A 23,569-nucleotide genomic window follows, 5' to 3' on the forward strand; every position below is an offset into this window, starting at 1 on the left:
GAACAATCTGAATATTCGTAAGTGCTTGTGGGATTGTAACTTTGCATAGCCACTTAGGAAAGCTATTTGGCAGTGTCTACTGACACTGTACATATATATTTATGACCCCAAAGTTTCTCTGCTCTGTATACTCAGAGATATATGTGTAAACCAGAAGAATATTTACATGACATTTCTTATAATAGTCAAATACTGGAAATGCAAATGTCTATCACTAACAGGATGGATTAATAAGTTGGAACGTATCCACACAATTAAAAATAAGTAAATGAATATCATATTTTTATGCAGAAACAAGGATGAATCTCAAAATCAAAATATTTAGCTAAAGACCCCAGACACAAAATAGCACATAACTCATGACTCCATTCATAGTAAGCTCAAAACCAGACAAAACTGTCTACGGTGGCGTCTGTGTCAGAGGAATGGTTGTCTGTGGGGAAGAGGGAGGTGATGACGGCATTGGGGAAGGGTATTCTGGGGGGGAGAGCGGTGTTCCATGTTTTTTTTAGGTTCGTTAACACATCCATCCCTTCACAAAGTTAGAACTTTTATTTGGTAGTGGGAACTTTTAAGATCTACTCTCTCAGTAAACTTCAACTATAAAATACAGTATTGTTGACTGTAGTCACTATGCTGTACATGACAGTCCCAGAAACTCATTCACCTAATCTTTAGAAGTTTGACCCATTACCTCTCTCCCACTCACCTGGCCCTTGGAAACTACCAATCTACTCTCTGTTTCCAAGAGTTTGATTTTCTTTTTAACATTCCACATATAAGTGAGATCATGCAGTATTTGTCTTTCTCTGACTTATCTCACTCAGCATAATGTCCTCAAAAACCATCCATGTTGTCACAAATGACAGAATTTCCTTCTTTCTCATGGTTGAATGATATTACGGTGTGTGTGTAGATAGGTAGACATGTAGATAGATAGATAGATATAATTAGATACAGTGCATATACACATATAAATACCACATATACATCATATATCTCACACCTTCTTTACTCTTTCATCCATTGAAGGGCACTTAGACTGTTTCCATGACTCGGCTACTGTAACGTGCTCCATATCATGATCTAGGTAGAAGTTACACTAAAATGTTCACTGTGTGAAAAGTTACTGAGTTATATGCTCATAATTTTGTACTTTTCTATATATGTGTTTAACTACATACACAATGTCAATAAAGGAAATAAGGCAAGCCCAGAGGTTCTGCAACAATATTTCAAAGTCCTCTTCCCACTGATTCATGAACCATAAAACGTTAAAGAGCTCGAGAGTTCTTTTACTTGTATCCCCTCTTTTTCCAAGAGAGACAATGGGTTATAGGTTATATTAGCTGCCAAGGTCAAGGCCTTCCCCGGCATAGTGATGAAGACCTGATTGGCACATGAACTCTGATTCCCTTGCTGATCAACGACACGGCAGTGCCCATTCTCCAGTCTCACAGAAACTGCACTCAGCCATGACTCGCTGGTTTATATTTCTTAAGACAAACATTATACAGCAGAGCAAGATGTGAACTGAAATGTATTATTTCTATTATGCCCCCAAACATACTCGTTCAGGCCAAATCAAGTTTTCCCATCGACAGGGTGGTGGGGGGTATGGCAGGGCATCCTAAATTCCTGCTTTCCTATGATGACCTTTCTCATGTATGGATGCAGAGTCATATGACAAGCGGGGAGGTGTGTTCACTGATCAGAAGTGCATGATTCAAGTTTTTAAAAAGCAAATTGAAGATGAGTCCATGTTGTCATTAAGTTTAAAATAATGAGTTAAAATTTCCCTAAGTCTTAGGCCTCCCGGATACAGACATGAGTGAATGTGATGAGGTCTGTGTCTGCCCATGGGAAATGACATATGTCTTTATTGATGAGGTTGAGGAATTTACTGCAAAAACATATCTGTCCTTCTTGACTCTACTGAGTATAGAGAAAAGTTGTGCTGACAACTTCAGGCTAATTGAGTTCCCTTATTATATATATTTTTTCCGTGTACCCAATGCTAGGCTGATCATAAAGGAGAACAGATTCATCTTTGTAAAGTTGGCCGTTTATCCTTACTCACTGTTGGGATCATGTCCAAATTGCCAACTAATTGGTGGAGAATATAACAGTATTTTGATTACTTACAAATCAGGAAGTCAGCAAACATATAAAAGATGGTCTCAGGTTCATTAAGCCAATGAAAAATCAGGATTGATGCACTGGGGACACGTCCAATTCACAACTAGACATCTCAAGTACAATTAATCTTAAGAGTGAATTTGACAATGAAAGGCTATCTTGGAAAATTTAATCTTTTGAGAAATCAAATTTGGGAGCATGTAAAATCTTGCATTTTTTTTATTATGTGGTCCAAAAAAATCAGTAAAATCCCTGAAAATAAATGTTTGTTACTGCATGGCTACAGAAGGGTTTTACTGATTGGCACAAAAACAAATGAGCATACTTCAGCATATGTTTAACCATTCCAGTATCACTGGACAAAATGTCTTTGAACTCCAGAATCTTAATAAGTATTCTCAGGATCATATTCTGATTTGAAGATTACAGCCCATATTTAATGTCATCAAAATAATTATTCTCTAAGCCTATAACTATTTCCTTTCTGTGAGTTTTCCTATATTTCTTGGCAGTTTAAAAACTTTTTCTGGACTCTTTCATGATGCTGATTCTCACTGCATGCCCATACTTTGCATCCCTGGGATTTTCAAGTTGTCAGAGCATATTTCAAAAAATTTAAAAATGTTTATATATCTGCATCATAGCCATTAAGATGAAAAAGAAGTAAAACTTTAAGAAAAGAATGTAGAAGTTTATAGAAAGGATTTGGGCTATAGAAAACTCAAAAATTGCCTTGTTAATACAAATAAGAGCATTGTGAGCTAAAGTGAATTATCTTCTTTATTAGGGAAAGCAGAGTCCTTCACACACACACACACACACACACACACACACACACACACACGCACGCACATTTGAACAGGTGCATGAAAAAGCTAAAACAAGTGCTAACAATCCCCAACTTGACTCCAAGAGAACACCATACAGGGCACAGCAAATGTTGGAAGGACCGATGGTGCCATGTGAACGTTGTCTTTTGGGTAATAGAAATTAAAAAAATGATCAAGTGTCTATTCCTAGAATATAGGTTTATATTACCAGGGTACAGATATTATCTACCAAATTCTCGCTCTTCCTGGGTAGCACAAAATATGGAAAGCAGTCATCACTCCTTTAAGCGGTAAAATATCTCAGCTGAGGTCTCAAAGTAAGGCTGTGAGGAAGGACCACAGCTGCAGGCTGGAGCCCCCAAGGCTGGTAGTCAGGACGCAGCTCAGAAGATGTGTTATGAGGTCTGGAAGTGATGGAAGAGGCAGCAAGAAAGAGAAACCAGCTGTGCACTCACTGCCCCAGGTGAGCACAGGGAACCACCCATAGGGTAATGAACAGAACGTGGTGAGTAAAACCAACAGAAATAGGCCTGAGACCCTGCTCAAATGATGTTCTAGAAACAAGACGGGTTAATTTGTGCAGCAGAAAAAAAAAGAAGAGGGGCTCTACTGAAAAAATAAGAAAGAAAAAGAGGAAACCAGGGGGATAATCCACTTTACTAGCAGATCTAAAAATGTTTCTTAAAGTCCCGTATTTCTCTAAAATTTTAAAATCTACTGACTATCTCTTTTTCAGGGGGTCAAACTGTACCTCCTTAATGTTCTATACCCTAAATGAATTAGAGCTATGATGAAACCTTCCAGAAATAATTCTTAAAATTATAGGATTTTAGACCCAGGTGAAGGTTTATATACTCTTTTTTTTTTCCTCCTAATGAGAAATATATTTTGTAAAAAAAAATAATAATAATTCATGGTATGTCAATTATATCTCAATAAAACTACAAGAAAATATTTAAACATTAAAAAATCAAAAAAAATCATGGACTGAAAATGTCTGGTTATAGAAGTAAGAATTAAAAAAACGAAAAAACAAATGGTAGTGACAAATACTTTGGTTTGCTAAGTATCTTAAGGGATTCTTTTGACTCTAAAGGGCAAATGAGGTCAGATTAAGCTTGCAGAAATTGAGGCTCTAAGAAAGTGTTTGGCAAACTCCTTGGTCAAATGAATGTCTCCAGATGCCTTTAAATGGGGACCATCTGCGGAAGGGGCACCTGGGTCTGGGGCTTCTTGGACAGGATTAGGCTGACCTAGCAGTGAACATCAAAGGCACAGAGAGATACACAACCAGCTTTAGGGGTTCATACCTTAAAAATTTGTGCAGGTACTGGCGGCTGCAGGGTGACCAGGAGAACACCCCGTTGCGTCCTGCCAACGTAGGGGACATTATGTTGCCCTCAGACTTTTTGCACACGTTCCCTTCTCCATCATGGACCATGCCGAAGCTATGAGAGAGAGAAAGAAATGGGTCTTTCAAAACAAATAAGTTTCAACTGTCTAACACACTCTAACAAACACAAGTCAACAATGTGAAGGGCCCCCTTCTCCTGTATGCTAGGCAGGCAGAAGAAAGAGTCCTAACAGCCAATCAGGGGAGAATATCCATGAGGTCACAGACCTCTCCTGGAGAACTACCATTTGTCCAGCTGTTTGAAAGTGCACACCAACATCAAAACAGAGCACATGTCCAGATGTCTGCCAAAGGCAGACATTTTAATTATAAAAAAAGCATTTCCAGTGGGATGTAGAGGGCAGTTTATTTGATCTTGAGAAAGCTGATGATGTTCTTATTGCTTTCTTCTCTCTCTACCCTCTTTGTTGCTCACCAGCCATGGTCAGAATTTCCAGGTGTTTGTAAGAAACACAAATGCAGGCTCCACAGGGGAGTGTGATGTTTACACAATTTAAGAACTACTAAACCACTACCGCCCCTCTTGGTGGTGCTGACATTTTGTCCCTACACCAAGTGCTGATCCAGCTCGTGCTAGGTCTTCACTGCTGGAGGCTGTGACAGCAGGCCAGTACTTGACCAGACTCCCTACATCCCTTTGGAGGAAGTGGCGCTATGGAACTCCCGGGAGTAGCTGTGGTGGCGTTTATCTGCAGGCGTTGTTTGAAGGTACGTCTGTTACTCTTGACTGAAACCAGACCACTTTGGGGCTCCAGCCCTAGCTTAGTATGTGGAAACACCTCAGGCTACAGTGGCTATGGGACCTCTTAATAGGGTCCTTTGCAGATGTTCAAATCCTACAATGACAACAGCAACCCCTTACTGTCACTCGAGAAAACTGCAGCCTTGCACCTATACGAATCCCACTGACTGAGATGCTACCTCTCCCCACCAAGTAGGCTCTTCTTCTTAACTTCCTAAAGCTAGCCCTGTGGGATAGCCTCATGTTACCATCTTCACCCACCTCAGAAGAGCACAAATGACTACCTTGGGAAGAAAGCCTCAGGGATTTGGGAGCTCCGTGACATTGAAGACTTCCCATTAGGGTAGATACATCCTTGGAGAGTCAAGCCATTTTTGGCCATTAATGTCTGGTACTCACCCGATCACTGTATGGATTCCCAGAGAGCAGTTCTGAATGAGTGGGATACAGAAGGCAGGGGAAAAGCAAGAGGGGAGAAAGCAAAGAAGGACAGGTGGGTTACTGCATCTGTGGGCTTTCTGCCACCAAGAATCCCAGGATGAATGGAGGGAGGGTCACAGGGATAGGAGACACCAACATAGGGGAAGTGGGCTCCAAAAGGGGGCCAGGGAATCTGCACTTGTGTCCGAGGCTGAAGACTTAACTGTTTCTTCTTAGAGCTGTTTGATAATATCAGTAAAAATGACAACTCCCATTTGTAAGCACTATTTTTCAGACAAGATATTAAGCACATTATCTATATTTTCTAACCCGAATCTTACTACAAGCCTACAAGCCTACAATGACAGCAAGACTGAGGGCTGGAGACAGGCTTGTCCAGGGTCTCAGAGTCCGGACTGGAACCCGACACTCTGACGTCAGAGCCCAGGCGGGACCCGTGCAATAGTGTACCCGGAGCGTGATTGAAGGGTGTGTCCAAGGAAATCTGGCACACAAACATTGTCGAATTTCTGCAAAATTCCTGCTCAGTACCAAGGATGATGTAGTTGTGGTCATTTCGGCCTCCACCCATTCTCTGAAGTTCTATTAGAAGCAATCAATCAAGGTGAGGGTAACCACATGGCTGGAGAAATGTGCCACGGTGATGGAGAGGATTCACGCAGAGGCTGCTTTGGGGAGAAAGTGATAAAAACGAAATAACAAAGTACCCTCCCCTGGCTGGCCCTTGACCTGAATATAAAGAAGACAAATTTGGGTCCTGCGAGTGCCCTAGATGAATTTGCTACCACTTCTGCCTACATTTCTAAGGAATTCAAAGCCACAACATCCCAGGTCTGGGGACACCTTGGTCTTAACCATTTTCATCTAAGGTATTTTCAGTGATTCTCAGACTGTTTTGAGTATAAGAATATCTGGGAAATGCACCACACATGTGCCTCCCCAAAGCCCACCCTGTTAGATTTTTGATTTAGTAAGTTGGGGGTTAGGCTCTGGCATTTGGGTGAATCCTAACACAATAATGTGATTCTGATGCCCACCCAAACTTCAACACTGCTATGTCTCGAGTTGCTTTTCCAAGCAGTACAAATCCCATATTCTGCACTGTTGTGGGTGTTAGCACAGTGGCATGAAAATACCACACGATAATCACAGTTGATATTAACATTAATAAGTCATGGAAGAATGAATAGGGCACAGTTTGAAGATAAGGTTGGTATTTGGCAACTAAGAAATAAAATTACTATTATAGTTATACATTATAAGTTATACATTACCAGACATTTTTTTTTTTGGCTTCCATGACTCACAATACTTTATTCAAAGTGGTTATCACCCTACATGTTAAAACAATGCACTTTTTTCTCTTCCTTATCTACAGGGGCTCTTCTTAACAATGCTCAGAGCCCGAGCGCAAGTGGACTCACTAGTCCGTGACAGGTGCTCCACCGATGTTTGTTGAATGAATAAAGAACAACCTTCCAGCTACAACAACAACTCGAATACCCAAATGTAAACATAATTTCAGATTAACTTGGACTTGAGAATTATATTCTGTATCAGATGCTCTTAATGTCTTCTATAGAATTTTCTTGAGTTATTCAATTACATCAGCAAGTATTTCTTTATTATTAATGATATACAAAGAATGATGAATAGCCAAGCTTTTTTAGAGGTTGTACCAATATTTTAAGCTGATCAGACAGCAGTAGGTCAAGGAAAGGAGAAACTCTTCAAAGCAACGATGGGTCAGAGTCATCTGGATGGTAAATCACACCCTGGAGGTGATGATAGCACCACAGGTAGGATCTACTTGTCCAGAGCCTGATGCAGGCTTTTCAAGAAGCAAACCCATCCTCCCTGAGAGATGGGAAGTGGACATGGGGACAGCAGTCATGTGGGACTCTCAGGGCCAGGGCAGGTCAGATAACCTGGGGGAACACAGGCTGTGGAGGCGGGGGAACCTCCATCAGGTCTTGATCCTGTCGTTCACAAGTGGGGCAAATTTCTCAAGTCCCTGATCCTCAGTTTCCTCACCTATAAAATGGGATAATAAAACCTTCCTCTTAAACTGTTCAGAATACCTGGCACCACGCATGTCAAAAAGGAAAATTCAAAATGTATCTTTCCCAGATTCAAATGTGGTCTTCATCAAATCTCTCAACACCTAGATGTCAGATATCACTTGCATACATATTTTGTGCATGTGTGTGTGTGTGTGTGTGTGTGTGTGTGTGTGTGTGTAGGGGGGTGAGGAGGCAGTTCAGCCAAGGGTCAACGGTTTTCAAATACTTTTTGGACACAGAAACAAACAAAAATCTTAGGAGGAATGACAGTAAATAAAATTGGTAAGAAATGATGTTCCAACATGCTGGAGCTCCCTACGGGGCAGTCTGACAATCACCAGACCAGGTGATCTTTAAGCAGCCACTTGCTTTAATATTCCGCAAACCCTTAAAATCACCCAGCACCTCCCTGACTCAGCTGTAGGGGCTCAGGGTGATGACAGAGCACAGTCATAAATCAGTGAGGTGCACACATCACCATCAAATGCTTGAAAGGGAGTCTAACATCACCAGTCGAATACGGTTGAGCTGAATGGTATCAGCACACCAACTCTGTTTCTTTCCAGAAGATTTCCCTGATTTTCCTTGCATCTCTTGAAATGCCTACAGCCCCCTTGCATGCCATGCCTACCTTATCTTTCTTTAGGCTTTGAAGGACATGGATCACTAGTCATTTTCTAGAACGCTACACAGTGCTTTGCTGGCAGAATGCAAATTGTGCCTGGTGAATGGGTCAGTAAGTAGTGGAAAAGACAGGGGACAGAACGACGGATCATGAATACTCCTGAGCACAGTAAGTATGTTTAATATTGTCTTGATGGTCTGAAATGATCATGCAAATTAAGTATTTAAGCTGACTTTATGTACAAGGAATGTTCAGCTCAAACAATGCAACTTAAATTGCACCTGCACACACCTGCTGAGGTCTCACAGGCTCTACGGGTTTTGCATATGGGAACCCACGTAAGAGGAGATCAGGAGATGCAGCCTGGTCACTGTCAGGCTGCCAGAGAACCACAGGGTATCTAGAATACGAGTCCCAGGGCCCTACCCATCTAATGGCATGACTTCCTTTGACAAATGAGAATTTTTCAAATGGATCCATGCCCAGATGGCATACTCTTCAAAATGTGTAGTTGAACCCTCAGTGTGTCTGTGCCGATTCTTCAACACCTGCATCTAGGAAACCACACATCCTGTGACAAATGATTTAATACAAGCAGGAAACTGGCCCTGCACCAGTCCTGGCTCAGTCCCACACACTAAGGGAAAGCACACATCCTCACTTTCAGCTCCAGACCCTCTTTTCCCCTTCCCAACACAGATCCAAACACTGGTTCTTAGCAATTCCTATTTTTAGGTCAGATTCTCCAGTAGAAACCACAAGATGTCTTAGGATAAAAAGAACTGAACCTCGTAGAAGAAACTAGCTGGGCATGAACTGCATCTTTCTTTGAGTTAAAGGTTAGGAAACCTGTGGCTGAAAGGCACAGAGAAGTACTCCTCCACCTTAATAATGTCCTCTGAATGTAAACCAAATTGAAGAAGTAAGATTCATCTGTGAAACAGGATGTTTTACAACTTATAAATATAAAATTATTTTTTAATTCTTAAGGTACAGGGCTCAGAAATTGACTGCTTAGAGCTCTTTGCCAAGGATAAGAGGAAGGCATGCTGTTTGATCCATGCATTAAACTTATGATTCCTTCTCCAAGTAATAATAGTTCTTAAATGAATAAACTGAATAAAGTTGTTTGTTTTCAATTCACCTGAACTGCACAGAGCTGGGTTGCTGAATCTTCCCTGCTGCGGCCCCTCTCATCTGATGCAGTTGCCACAGCTAAGAATGTGTTAGAAATACGCCCCCTTCAGCTCACCTCTGACCCCTTGCAGCTCCTCCACGCCTCCTGTGCTGAATGTTCAGCCCAGGCTACTTGCCCAGCTAGTGAAGGGAAGATAAGAGATCATCCCCAGGGGTTTCCAGGCTTAGAGTTACATGTGAAACTACTCCACAAAGAGCACGTATTAGCGTTATTATTACTATTAGTACTATTATGATCACTTATTTTGTCAATTAGCATGTGCTTTTTATGTATCCCATAAATACATGTATCCCACATGTATTCCTATTTCCTCATGTATGTATACATGTATGTATCCCACATGTATTTCCTATTTCCTCAATATGATCAGAAGCTATTTCACGGGTGACGTCAAACACTCAGAGCTCTCAGTCCTCCTGACTCTTGTACAATATTCTCTAAGCAGCAGGTGCTGGAGAAGGAGCTGATCATTTCCTGGAGGTCAGTTCTATCAGGAGTGGGACTTGCCTGCGTCCAAATCTAGATTTCCTTTCCTTCCTCCCATCTATATTCTCACTTGCAAGTAAAAACACTTTTCTCTTGTTTGGAAGAAATTCTTTTTCCATCTACACCCAGCCCTAGTGATGAAAGGAAATACTAATAGTTGACTTCTAAGAAAAAAATAAAAGCAAACACGAATCCTTGTTGACTGGAAGACTGAGAGCCTCGTCTTGGACGCACCAGGGGCCTGAGTCTCAACTGCTTATCTAATGCTGATTTGTTCAGCCCTTGATGACTTAAATATTTCTTACTTTGATTGTTTAATTAAATTCAGGTATGGTTCAGAGGACAGCAAGAGCCCCATGTCGTTAAAATAATGAGTTTTTTTGAAGTTTTAACTCTAGCAGCCTATTTACAATTATGACTTAACTGAAAGCTTTGTAAAGTGTAGGTGCAATTTTCTAGGCACTGAAAAAGTCAATCATTACCTGTAATGATGAAGGGATCAGTAATAAGATATAAGCTTCACTTTCAGGTCATCAGTTCACACAGAGCCAAAGTCTGCAGGGCCTCTGTGAGAGCCCATTAAGGACAGGCACACATGTGTACAAACACACACACACACACACACACACACACACACACACAGATGCTTTGAACAGGTCGGGATGACATGAGTGGCCTCAGTACAATTTCTAACAGGGGATGGAGAAATCAACTTTGCAAAGACCAAATCACAAACATTGCCTTCTGCAAGTTTTGTAATTTGCAAATAAAATGAGGATGAAAGTGAAAATAGAAAAGCTGTAATGCCTGGCTGTGAATTTTCTAGGAGAAGCTTCAAGTACAGTTTCAGTCCAGCAGGAAAACACTTGTGTTACCACTGCTGATGCTCATATAAATCAGGGCAATTGCAGGAAATCAGCAAGTGGGCCCCACTGAGAAAAACTTTTTTTTAAAATAGATGGCGCCTCGAAGTGAGGCAGCCTATGGATTATTAGACTAAGAAATCTTATTTAAGAATAATAGCTACTATAAGTAATGGACAGAAGTGTTTCATTCTACAGGAATAAAGGTAAGCTTCTCACTTATAAAGATACTCCTAATGACATGCCACCCATTGTTGAGAGCTGTTTGTCCTGCATCGGTGTCTATCCATCTGTGCCAAAGCCCCGGGTTCCCCACTCCCCCTGATGCTGCCCCATTTCACAACTGACAATGGTGGGAACGTGGGGATGTGGGAAGCAAACCAGCTCCCACCAGGCTGCATCTCTTGTCCTCCCTGTACGCCCCAAACCCTGCACACCAGTCAAAACCCATCTCTACAAATTTTGAAAGTGATATAAGAATGCAAACTTGAGAATAGTAAGTTACCAATGGGCGGGCGTGTTACCATCTTCAGTCATGTGGAGTCCTCCCGTAGGAGTTAACCATGGAATGAGATGAGCTCACAGGACCAAGTTCAAAACCCAGGACAAAGGAGCAGAGACAGAAGAGTCTGTAGTCTGTGATTGTATGCACATGTGTGAGCAGGAAGGGAAGAAGGGAGTGACGAAAGTGCAAACATGTGTGTTGCCACAGCTTTAGAATGTGCGCGACGAGACACTCAAATAAAACAGAAGCGCCTACGTGAGCATTTCCTACTGGCGTTCTCGCTGCAAATGTGTGAATTCCCCTCACAGGCTTGAGCTACTGCACCAGAATCTCTAGACAATCTTCCAGTCTGCAGAGGACCCCAGGCTCCATCCTCCCAGGGAGATGCACTTACTTGTGTCCAGACTCGTGGGCGATGGTGAAAGCCAGTCCAAGACCTGTATCTTCATTAATCGTACAGCTGCGATATTTACTACACATTCCACTTATGGGTGCAAATCCTACAGGACATAAAGATCAAAAGAACATATAGGAGCAATATTGTAGTAAAATAAAGAAAGAGGATGTGTCATGTGTGTGTATTTACCTCTGTCCTTTAGAGAAATTTGGTTCTCATTTTGTCAGGTGAAATATGAAACAGGAAACCCTTGGACAATCATATAAAGGGCCCTGAATTATGTAATGTTCAAGTTACAGGTTACAACGGCGGCGTAGTTGAAGAGGGCATTCCCTGCAGATGGAGAATTTCAGCCTTTTTCTATAAACAACTGTGTTCTCAAAAGCCTGAGAAAAAGTGCTGTAGAGAGTGGGTGTCAGGTGGTCCCCAAGGCCACTCCACGGTGGAGGACTTTTGAGGAGGGTGCACAGGACTCAGCATCTGTCATGCTCCTGGGTGTAATTTAATAGGGACGGAAGTATACGGAGCAAAATCAGCAGAAGGGACAAGCACCTGGGGAGAAGCCCGGGGAAACCAGGCACGAGCTTCCAGGGCTTCCTCCCGCCGTGGAGTCGCACAAACGGACTTAATTCCTCCAACAAGGGGAATACTGCCCACCAGGGTGCTCATTAGAGACACGAAGCCCTGGCCTTTGGTTGGGGGCTGGTCACATAGCACCCCTGCCTGGAGTGGGCCAAAATTCCAGGCCCCCAGAATGAAAGCAAGTCTTCCGTGTAAACCGCATTATTTGTACAATTTAGGCCCAGTGAGCTTATCATGTGCAGGGTGGGAACCTCCTGAATTCTAAGTCCTCAGAGGCAACCCAGGGTCCACCTTGCACTCAGGGCTTTCTGGGAACAAGTAGTCAGGACTAACCTCTATTAAACCAAGTCTTATCTGAATGTTTTTGTAATAAAGACCCTTCTTCCCTAAGATCTTGGGAAGAAATGGAGAATTAGGAAAAAAGGTCAGGAGAGCCTTGCTCAGTATCACACTGTGCTTTACACTATTTGGAAAAGTATAAAAAACTTGCATCATATTATAAAATACCACCAAGATACACCCAGCCTAATAAACATGTTGAACATGGCTAAGATTGGGATATTCATAGAGAAATGGAAAAATCAGGGATCCAATAGTGTTGTAGTATCTCTACAAATATTCACAAATGTATTATTATTTTTTCATAGAATGAGACACCCTTGAATCTGTTGACCCTATTCTCACCACTGGAAGAAGAAATGGAAAAAATTATTTCTTAAATTAGAAGAGATAGAAGCTCTTGAATCTGTGAGAGACCTTTTCTTGTGAAAGAACTGATTTTGGTGAATAAATGCATACTCTTCTGTTTGGCCACAGTTTATACAGGGCAGGGAGTTTATTCCTTACAATTCCACCCAGCAGCAGCTACAGCTTACAGATTCGGAATGAGGGCAAAAGTACTCCATATCCTAGGCCACTGAAGGCACACAGCACACATGTGTTTCTCAAAACCCTGGCAGAGGGTCTTACCCAGAGTATCACAGGGTTCATTCTTCCAGGAACATATGTCCAGGCCGGTTAGTAAGATGGCATGGTCATGGCGAGTCCCATCTTTCCCCATCAATCCAGACTGCCACTGGCAGAAGCTGCTCAAGGTGTGGTCCGCATGATGGCTTATCACTAGCCCTGGCTATGCAGGAGACAGACCAGGAGCCCGAGATAACAGGAAGAAAACATGTTGTCATGCAGTTGTTACTGGCTCTGTCATCACAGAAAACTAGCACTAACTTGGATTCAGTTACACAGGTGGAACTGGATGGCAGAAACTAATTTACCCATTTTATGTGTTAAAATCCAAAGGAGGGTGTCATATATAAAACCTGTACAGACTCAGTGTAGACACTCATGTTTATTTTTCTAGTTCTGTACCAAAACAGTCGGGATGTATTTGCTGACTCTGAACACATTTCAATGACCCAAGAAAGATGACTTCTGTGCATGAAATGTTCACATTCAAAGTCTTTATAAAACACTGAAAAATTATATAAGGCAACAGAATCGTTTATACGAGACTTTGCACATACACAAAAACACACCCGGATGGTGTTGTGTTTATTTCATAACCAAGTTGGGCAAGTAAGATTTCAAATTTGTAACTCTTCTAAGAGTTATTATTACAGTGTTAAATCAAGTCACTTTCCTACAGAGGCACCATGTTTATGAGAAGAGGCAGCTCAACTGACAAAGCTTTATCTCTAGCAAATAGGCTGGAACTAGAAGGAAACTATACAGATGACATTTCACCTTATCCATATATACCAAGTTCTAATAGATCAGCGGTGAAAGATCAGAATGAAGGCTACCCGAAGTCTTGGTAAATGAAGAAATGGGGGTGGGGGGGGTGGCAAGGACATCTCCCCAAACTGGCAGGCAGATGAGTTCTTTAAAGCTTATTTATAGGTATGATATATTTTTCTAAGGATGGTCAGAGAAAACCAGGTTAAATACCTCTATTTCAGGTCAAGAACTTGTTTAAAGCTTTCATGACCAGAGTGTTGCTTTGAAATTGCGTCTCTCAGTCACTGACTATGTTTTCCCCTTAAATGTTTATTGTGTCTTTCCAGAGAGTCAAATGCACCCAAGCTAAATGCTGTACACCAACCCTGGGACATGCCTTACATTCTTCAGCGGGTGATTTCCAGGAAAACTGCATTAATTAAAGTTAACACAGGTGTACGATCAAATGATAACCTCGCTTATTCTTTGCCGCTTGGATGAGTTCCAAGGTGAAACGTTTTAATACAAAGAATAATTAACCTGTCACCTGAGAAGCCCTGCTAGTTCAGCACCCCCTCTGCAGACACACTCACACAAAAGACAATGGAGTTGTATCGTGCTGACTCTTCAGGCTAGAAGCAGGTCTGCCCGTGCATGCCCCATCCTGCAGGGAAAGAGGGCAGCACCCCAGAAACTGAAAATCTGAAGGCATCTTAAATCTCATAAATGATCTCAGATTTCATCTAAAAATCATTTGTTTCATAAACAAGACAACTGTGGCTAACAGGAGACTCTGTGAAGATGTCAGCCCGGGTGAAATTGGACGCAGGGTGCCTGACTAGGACCCAGGGTTTACGCCCCCAGGTCCAATCAATGACCCAGGGTTTACGCCCCCAGGTCCAATCAATGACATGCCAGGGTTCTTTTGAAGACATCTGGTGGATTCTGCATTTCTGAGCACCTTGTCATTTAATCTGCCCAGGGAACAGCTCTTTAAAAACAAACAAACAAACAAAACAAACAAACAAACAAAGAAAAACATCTACCATTATCTATCCATCTATGAGGGAGCTTGGGGCAAAATACAAGTGAGAGCCCTTTATGGCTAAGATTTCCCCCTTACTTCTGCCACGGAATATTCACATGAGTCTTTATTGTGAATGGAGGGGTACCTCTGTGTGTTCACACAGGGTTCTGAAATGAAGGCAACAGACAGTCTTATGCCCACTGCTCCCAAGATCCAGCATAATCTGGAGGTTTGTGTGCAATGAGAGGAATGTGCCGGACATCCTAGAATCTCTACAAAAGTAAAATCCCGAGACCAAAGGTGGTGAAGGTCAGTCTCAGCAGTTGGGAGGCAATAGAGTACAACAATGCACTGCCACACCGTACAATTTAACTTCTGGGCTACAGGACATTGTTAGTCTTCTAGCAAAAGACCAAAGGGCTCACTTCATCTCCATCCTCAAAGCTCACAGTGGCTGAGGACAAGTTTTGCACCTTGCATTCCTAGTGTATTTCCAACAGGGTATTTAAAGTAGCTCTTCTATTCCATTTTCTTATTAGCCAATCAGATGAGTATTTCTTACTACTCTTGCACAAAAATCACACACACACACACACACACACAAAACAAATAAGCATTACAGGAACTGACAAGAAACTCATTGCATTAGACACAAAATATTAAAACATTTTTGTCCCCAAGGGAAAGAGAAGTAAAGAATCCATAGAACAATTATATTTAGGAAAACAAAGCATTATTTTGAATTTATTTTTCTGGGGGAAAAAAAACTACTGGTTTCAAAGAATACCTGTTCTTCTTCCAGAAGAATCAGACCTACAATGGCAATGTTGATGTTTCCTCCTATTGTTCCATCTTTGAATAAAGCAGACACCTGAAAAGGACAGGAAATCCACATCAGTCCCTATACATGGCACCCTTTCCCCCAGCCCTTAGCCTGGAGTCCACAGCTGAAGGCCAATCCTGTGTTCTCCAGTGACATAGCAAGGTTAAGTTTCTTACATTGCTAGACACACAGGTATGGGAATATCTAACAGCCAATTATACCAACTGTTGGATCCTTACTCTTGGTGCCTGGAAGTAAAATAATGAAGTCTGTGGAGGCAGGTTCCTCCTCTTATCAAACACCTCTTATCAGGCCTCCTAGTTGGTAAGTGTCCTCATTAGACATAAGGAGGTTTCTTTTTGTTTCTTTTAATTTATTTTTTAACTCATAGTGATGATGATACACAGCAGAGCCCTCCTGAAGCTGTCCTAGCAAAATATTCCAGAAGAATAAGAGAAGTTCTTGGGAAAAGACCAAGAGGATACAAGAAAGAGAAGGAAAACAATGTGGAGAGAAGGTGATCAGGGAAGGATGATGTGACCATCATTAGGGATGATGGTCACATGTGTAAAAATGAGTGATCCGAGTGGCATATGGGGTGATGAGCGAGGGCAAGTCACCAGACATGGGAAGAAGCAGGGAACTAATTTGGCACCGAGGTGTAGAAATGCTGGAAAAGCTCTGCAGAACAGAGGCAATGCTTGCACACATCAGAGACCTGCAGTGGGGGCTGTCACAGACCTGCAGTCTGTGTCACCTCCTCCCTCAGTTCCCTGGGAGATCATAAACCACGAGGGTCTGGCCACCAAAATTGAGGACAGTAATAGCAACCACACCACTTCATGGGAAGTTGAAATACATTTAGGGGTACTCTGTTTATAGAGGTAGGACATAAAACATTTTCAAACATTGTCATCACAACTATGTTAAAATACACTTTGATGACCCCATACTTTGTCTTCTGTTATGCAGGTCTCACTTGGGTGGAATGGGGCTTAGACACCTTGCTCCACTCTTCATTAATGACTAAAGCTGCCACAGTCACATCTTCTCTGCAGCAACCTTCTAAAGGGAGTACTGTTCCTTGTTCTTGTCGATAGAAAGATGCATATTCAATATTTGAGCACTCCTGTCCCTAAAAAGATGGGTATTTCTATACAGCCATCTAAAATCTCACATATAATGCCGATGGGCAGATTTACTGCACTCAGATGTCTCCACATCCTCTTATAGATTTCTGATAAATGAAGACATCAGTAAACTTGAAATATGTTACTGGCTTACAGAGAAAGTCAAATTATTCATCCTCTGAATTTTATTCTCTGAAGGATTGAAAAAGGATCTTCTTATTGGCGCATAGTAAAAGTGAAGGAGTTATCACAGATAAAATATTTCTTGTGTACAAGACATAAATCCACAAATAAAAGTAGGACGCAAAACACACACACACACACACACACACACACACACACACACCATTGGGTGGAATCACACACATGACTTCAACAAGAAGGGCATTCCTACCATATTGAGTATTGTCAGTACATAGGTGGTGATGTTTTCATGACCGTGGTTTTGCATCATCTTTTTGTCAACCACCACCAATGTCTCCACGTTCAGTTCTTCGTTCCTATGAGACTTCAGAAGGGACCGCTTGTGCCTTATGCACGACTTATACTCATCAGGCAAGATGAAAAGGTCTTCCTTGGGAGGCTTGGGCATGTCTACAGGGGGGGCGTTCAGAGAGGAAATGAATGTAAAGTTGTCACACAAAACCAGTGGTGGAACTCGTGCTAAAGAAAATGGATTTTAAAAATGAATGTTCATAAAACGAATCATAAAACCCTTAAAACTGTGATGCAAAACATGTGTTAAGGTGGAACACTACATTTAAGTAAAGTGTGCATAGTCTACATGTCATGGAATTCATTGTTATATTGACTTCTGTATAAATTTGTCCTGATTTAAAGCAAAAAGAAGATCACTTTGGCTCTGAGCTCTTATTATCTAAAAGCATGATGTCCAAAGACTATGAACATAAAGATCTGTTCAACAGGGCTCTGCAAAGGAGTTATTGATAAAACAATGAAACTAATAATTACAAAAAAGAGTGCTGTCTTATACTGTGTTCTTATTTGAAGACTTTTAATGACCTAATAGTTTTTAAAGTTGATTCCCATGTCTAGACACACAACTGGTTTGTCTGTAGTATTTCCAATGGGTTATAAACTGCTCAAAACAGATCCACTTCACTGCAGAACTGAATTTCCTAGAAAGTATTGCAAATATTTATCTAATTTAATGAAAAGACAAAATGTACTCGCTCCTCTTGGAGTAAGCCATTTAAAAATAGTTTTGGGGCTTCCCTGGTGGTGCAGTGGTTGAAAGTCCGCCTGCTGATGCAGGGGACACAGGTTCGTGCCCCGGTCCGGGAGGATCTCACATGCTGCAGAGTGGCTGGGCCCGTGAGCCATGGCCGCTGAGCCTGCGCGTCCGGAACCTGTGCTCCGCAACGGGAGAGGCCACAGCAGTGAGAGGTCCGCGTATCACCAAAAAAAAAAAAAAAAAAAAAAAAAAAAAAAAAAAAAAAAAAAAGTTTTGGCATTAATAATCAGTAAATTAACATTATGTTAAAAATCACTAGGTTTAGTGGATGCCTGAGAAAATGTGGTTAGAATGGTTTCAGGTGAAAGTAGGCTTCAAAATATCCCCATATTTAGGTGGTACTAATTCAAAGGCTATGCCAGCTCTATTCATGGAACACACTGCTAGAAGATGCTGTTTTGTTTGACTGATTCCCATGTCCGTTGCATTTTATCTCTCTGCTAAAATACTTCCAAACCTAAACGAACCTTTCGGAGGATAACTGTTACACTGGCTAAAGGTTAATAAGCAGTCATCATGCATTGATGACATTGATGCAATTTACACAGATGTGATTCCCACCCTAAGAGATGTCTATGTATAACTCATTCATTCTCTACACCAGCCATGGGTAGGAGTGAGGCCACGAAGGCATGGGGAATGACCGTAACTTTCTCACAATCCCTCCCTAGAAAGTGTTGGAAATGGATTTCAGATCTGGCAGTGTGGTCCCAGGACCCTTAGTCTTAATTCCCATAGGTACAGGGTGCAAATGGACACAGTATAGGAGCATAGCAGCCTCCCAGGCCCCCAGTATTGGAACAGAGGCAGAAGCACCGGGGTGGGGGGAGGTGATTTTACTAGCCAGGGCTCTGACAAGTCCCTCAAAACAAGTCACTCCCCCCTCAATATGGTCCTGCAGCATTTTTCCAAACACGTGAGTCCCAGCTCAAAACCCACCCGTGAAGCCTGCAGCTAGAAGTAGCAAGCTAACTCATGAGTCTGAGGTTCAGAATCACTTTTGATTTGAAGCAAATCAATCTGCTTTTGTCTGCCCGTTTCCACAGAGAGATGCCTAAACACACAGAACAATCTCTCATTCTCTGAACTCTACAGAAGAATCTTTGTAGTGTGAACCCCACTGAGACAGAAGACCAGGATTCCTCCAGGGAAGCCCCAAGCCTCATGGACAACATGGAACTGTCCTGCACAAGTAACTGAGTCCTGAGAATTAAATGCTGATCCTGGAGGTGCTGTGTGTCAGTTCTGCTAGATAGGGCCCCCAGTCCCTCAGGAACTGCCATGTACCCAGCAGGAGGGGACAGAAACGGTGGCAAGTCAAACAGCACCAGATCAACCACTGATGCCGCCCACCAGCAAGTGGCGTTTCGTGGCACTTTTTTTTTCTAGTTTTATTATGAAAACAGTGGCTACTTCTTTTTTCATTTTCCAAACACAAACCTTATTGTACAGTTTAGTATCTTTTTCAAATAACTGGCTCTCACGACCCAACCCCATCTACTGAGATTCTGAAACGGCTGTGGAAGCAAATACACCTACAAATGTGCACACATGCACACACACACGTGCACACACAGCCCCACCAAACAGCGTAATCGTACCGCCCTGTATGCAGAACTGTGCCTTAGGGCTACTGGCCTGAATGACTCTGATCACCTCCAGATAAGAATGAAAGGGTCATATTCATTCCAGAATGGTCCGCACTGCTGGATTGATCAGAGACACTGCAACATGTGCTTCAGGCCCTGGTGTGTCCTGTCAAAGAGGTGAAGACAGCCCTGACCATCTTTCCTGCCTGGATCCAGGTGCTTGGTCATCTTTCTGTCCCCGACACACGGAATCTGTCCTACTCTGACTACACCCTCACCAGGAGCCCTGTGAACACCATCCTGGCTCTGACATTGTCTGTGCCTGAGTTCCTCTCCTCGGTCCCACTCTGCCCCGCCCCGCCTCTGCCTGGCGCCGCCTCCGCCAGCTTCTCCCTGTCTGCGCAGACTCAGGAAGCTGTGGCTGGTCAGTGTGCCCTGTTCCAATAACCGCTCAGTCTGTCTTCCCGGACCTCCGCAGCCTCCCATTCCCTCTACTTGTGCTCAACATTGTTCTTCCCGCTGCCTCCCCTAAGACCGAACTCACTCTTAGTAATTTGGCTTGAGTTTTTCAAGTCCATTTGAATGTAGCCTGAGACTTAGTTACAATTTACACAGTTCAGATGTGAGTTCAGATGACGCACAGGTGCTGACAGGTCAACGGTACTTGTTCTTTTATCAAAGATGCCAAGTGATTCTGGGTCATCCTCTCTTCTCCACAGTATTTACGGAGACCCTGCACATGCCCACCTCTTTTTGAGGGTGCTGGGTCTAGCAGCCAACAAAACCAAGCCGCAGAGAAGGATGGGCTTTCCAGAGGCTCCTTGGGGAAGGTTTGCTAAATAAAGCAATGCTTGAGGGGAAAGCCAAAGGAAGTGAGGAAAAGTCCAGAAAACACTGAACTCCTGTTCCTGAGTTTGTGAGATGTTCCTACATAAAATGTAAATATCACATCTATTTTTAAATGTTCATGACACAAACAAAAAGAACTTCGATAAAGCCTTGGTGATAGATTGCAGATAAATTTTGTCGTGCATACTCTGTCTTCTGACGTGGTGAGTGAAGTATATAAACCTGCATAGGAACAAATCACCTCTGCAGGAGAAGCATGTGAGCTTTAATAAATCCAGACCTCAAAAGTACGGAATTACCGGGCAGACATGCCAGGGTTCTTTTGAAGACATCTGGTGGATTCTGCATTTCTGAGCACCTTGTCATTTAATCTGCCCAGGGAACAGCTCTTTAAAAACAAACAAACAAACAAAACAAACAAACAAACAAAGAAAAACATCTACCATTATCTATTCATCTATGAGGGAGAGATGTTTTAAACTGAACATACAGTTGATGGGTTTGCTTTGGAATCATCACTTAAGTTTAGCAAAGGCAGTCAACAAATTTCACCTCTAGGGCAGACTACTTTGAAGAAAATTAAAAATACTCCGTCGGCTTACAGAAATGTCCAAATCGTTAAATACTAAAAAGAATCGCCCTTACATACATTTCTTGCGTCTTCCGCAGAAATGCAGCTTCTGTGGGTGCCTGAGACTGGAGCCGCCGCGCGGGGGTTGATCTTCGTGGTGGAAGAGGTGGCGGTTTTCCAGCCGCCAATTTCTCTCCATCATCGCGACCTGGTGGGACCCCGGATCCCGAGGCTCGGTGGACCTTTTGTACAGGATGTGGGAGGGAGGCCCACCCCCGGCAGAGTCCTTGGGGCCCCCTGCCAGGTGTGAAGGGAGGGGCTTCAAGAAGTAGTCCGCTTCCTGGGTTCTTATCATGCCTGACTGCAAAATAGAGAGGGAGAAAGAAATGCGCATCACTCTTTTGTTATCTGCTCACAAACGTGCTGTTTCCGCCACTGAGAGCACACGTTGAAAGGGGTCGCACAGGGGGCTGAGAATTAGGGATGGGACAGCCCCACTCTTGAGCCCTTTCCCCACCCGCACCCTGGTAGAGACACTGGTGTGGAGGTGTCCTGACTCGACTCCAGGAGCAAAGAGAGTGCACAACATATTAAGGTCAGGTCCTTTAAAGCAAAAATTGGAGGAGAATGCACACAACCCTAGATATTAATATGGGTGGAGGTGGTGAGGGGAGTTCCCAAATAAAGACATAAAATTATAATCCTAATATAGTAAGTAGCAAAATTCTATTCAGACTTCAATAAAATGTGACACTTTCTATAAAAGTGTAACTTGACAAAATTAATCCAGAAGAAAGCACAAGGAATTTCTTAGGGAATCAGGGAGGTCTTTCTAAGCAAAGTATTTGGGAAATAGGAAAGAACTGATTATGAAAACACAAAAAATGTCTGTACAGCATAACAGACAATGAAAGCACAAACAATGACAAAAATATCTTAAAGGAGAGAAAATTGAGAGACTTGCCTTTTAGAGTGACAAGTATTTTTCAAACTTGATAATTGTTAGGAGAAATGGGAACAAACAGGCAATGACACTGGGAGAGGGTAGACTGGGGCCAGACCTGCCACATCTATCAGCATTGAAAATGTATAATTCAATTCTAGGATTTTACCCTTTTGGAATTCTTTTTTTTTAACATCTTTATTGGAGTATAATTGCTTTACAATGGTGTGTTAGTTTCTGCTTTAACCTTTTGGAATTCTTGCCAAATACTTCTTGTAGGCACGTCCCCAATATTGATAAGTATTTGTGAATGTATAATTGAATCCTTGTTTGTAATAGCATAAAAAATACAAACAAAATGAAAAAATAATTAAAACAAGAAATAATTTAAATGTTTACCAACTAATTCAAGGTAATCTTTAAAAGTACATTTACATATTTGGCAAGAACATAATGATTTAAAAAGGCCAGCTAATTATGTCCTGATAATAATCTTAACTAAACATTGTGTGTGTGTGTGTGTGTGTGTGTGTGTGTGTGTGTGAGCTCCTAAGACTATGGCCAACATTTTCTATATTACACCTTATTTATCACTCACAGCAATTCTGTGAGGTAGGTATCATTATGCTCCTCCTTTTATGGATGAGGAAATAGAGAATCAGGCTGATAAAACAACATTTTCAAGGTCACCTGGGAAGCAAAGTATAAGGATTGGAACAAAATCAGAATAAATTAAAAACCTGTAAGTTTAAGGCTTATACTGTAGGAGTCCCAGAAGTTGTTATTTTTAAAAAGTGTATAATAAAGTATATAGTGGAATTCCAAATGTGTTCATTTTTAAAATGTGCCTCTACACTTAAAGAATTTTCCTGGAAGGACTGATGAGACATTGTTGATGTTGGTTATGTTCAGGGAGAGAAAATCGAGGAAGAGGGATACAAGAGGCGGATTCCACTACCATTTTTACATCCTTAGGCACTACTCAAGTTTTTAAACTCTGTGTGCATCCTTTCTTTAAAAAAAAATGTCAATGGCATTGCTGGATCATGGGATTACAGATTAATTTTTTAAATCCTTCTAAATGTTTTAAAATACCTTTATAATTTTATAATACAAAGAATTACTCCTACAGAATTATCCAGCTATAATTTAGAACTCTCCAGTACAGTATTTATATGTGTACTGATTTTTTGCAAGTTATTTTGATGATTTAGGACACTGATTAGACCCTTATTGGGTATTCAAAGACACTGATGCTTGGTTGCCTGTTCTAAGAGTGCCTCTGATTTAGATGCCTGAGTCTGATTCTCATCTGGGGGGGCTTAGGGCCCATCACTGCACACCAACTAAAGTTCTGTGGTGGACTGAGTTGTCCTGCATG

At 42.0% G+C, this 23,569-nt stretch overlaps 1 protein-coding gene across 1 annotated transcript in view; it reads right to left on the reverse strand.

Moving 5' to 3' along the window:
• The window catches only part of ADAMTS16 (ADAM metallopeptidase with thrombospondin type 1 motif 16), a gene marked incomplete at both ends in the record, with an annotated part of 155,183 nt that overhangs the window by 94,328 nt on the left and 37,286 nt on the right, over positions 1 to 23,569 (reverse strand). Inside the window, 6 exons of the mRNA XM_082835141.1 lie at positions 4,280 to 4,417; positions 11,701 to 11,806; positions 13,255 to 13,414; positions 15,816 to 15,899; positions 17,376 to 17,575; positions 21,324 to 21,606. Of these exons, the coding sequence (XP_082691267.1) occupies positions 4,280 to 4,417; positions 11,701 to 11,806; positions 13,255 to 13,414; positions 15,816 to 15,899; positions 17,376 to 17,575; positions 21,324 to 21,606 (971 nt within the window). The remainder of the gene's footprint in view (positions 1 to 4,279; positions 4,418 to 11,700; positions 11,807 to 13,254; positions 13,415 to 15,815; positions 15,900 to 17,375; positions 17,576 to 21,323; positions 21,607 to 23,569) is intronic.

This window comes from Leucopleurus acutus (genome assembly GCF_964270905.1).
Source record: "Leucopleurus acutus genome assembly, chromosome: 3".
In the NCBI taxonomy this organism is placed as follows: domain Eukaryota; kingdom Metazoa; phylum Chordata; class Mammalia; order Artiodactyla; family Delphinidae; genus Leucopleurus; species Leucopleurus acutus.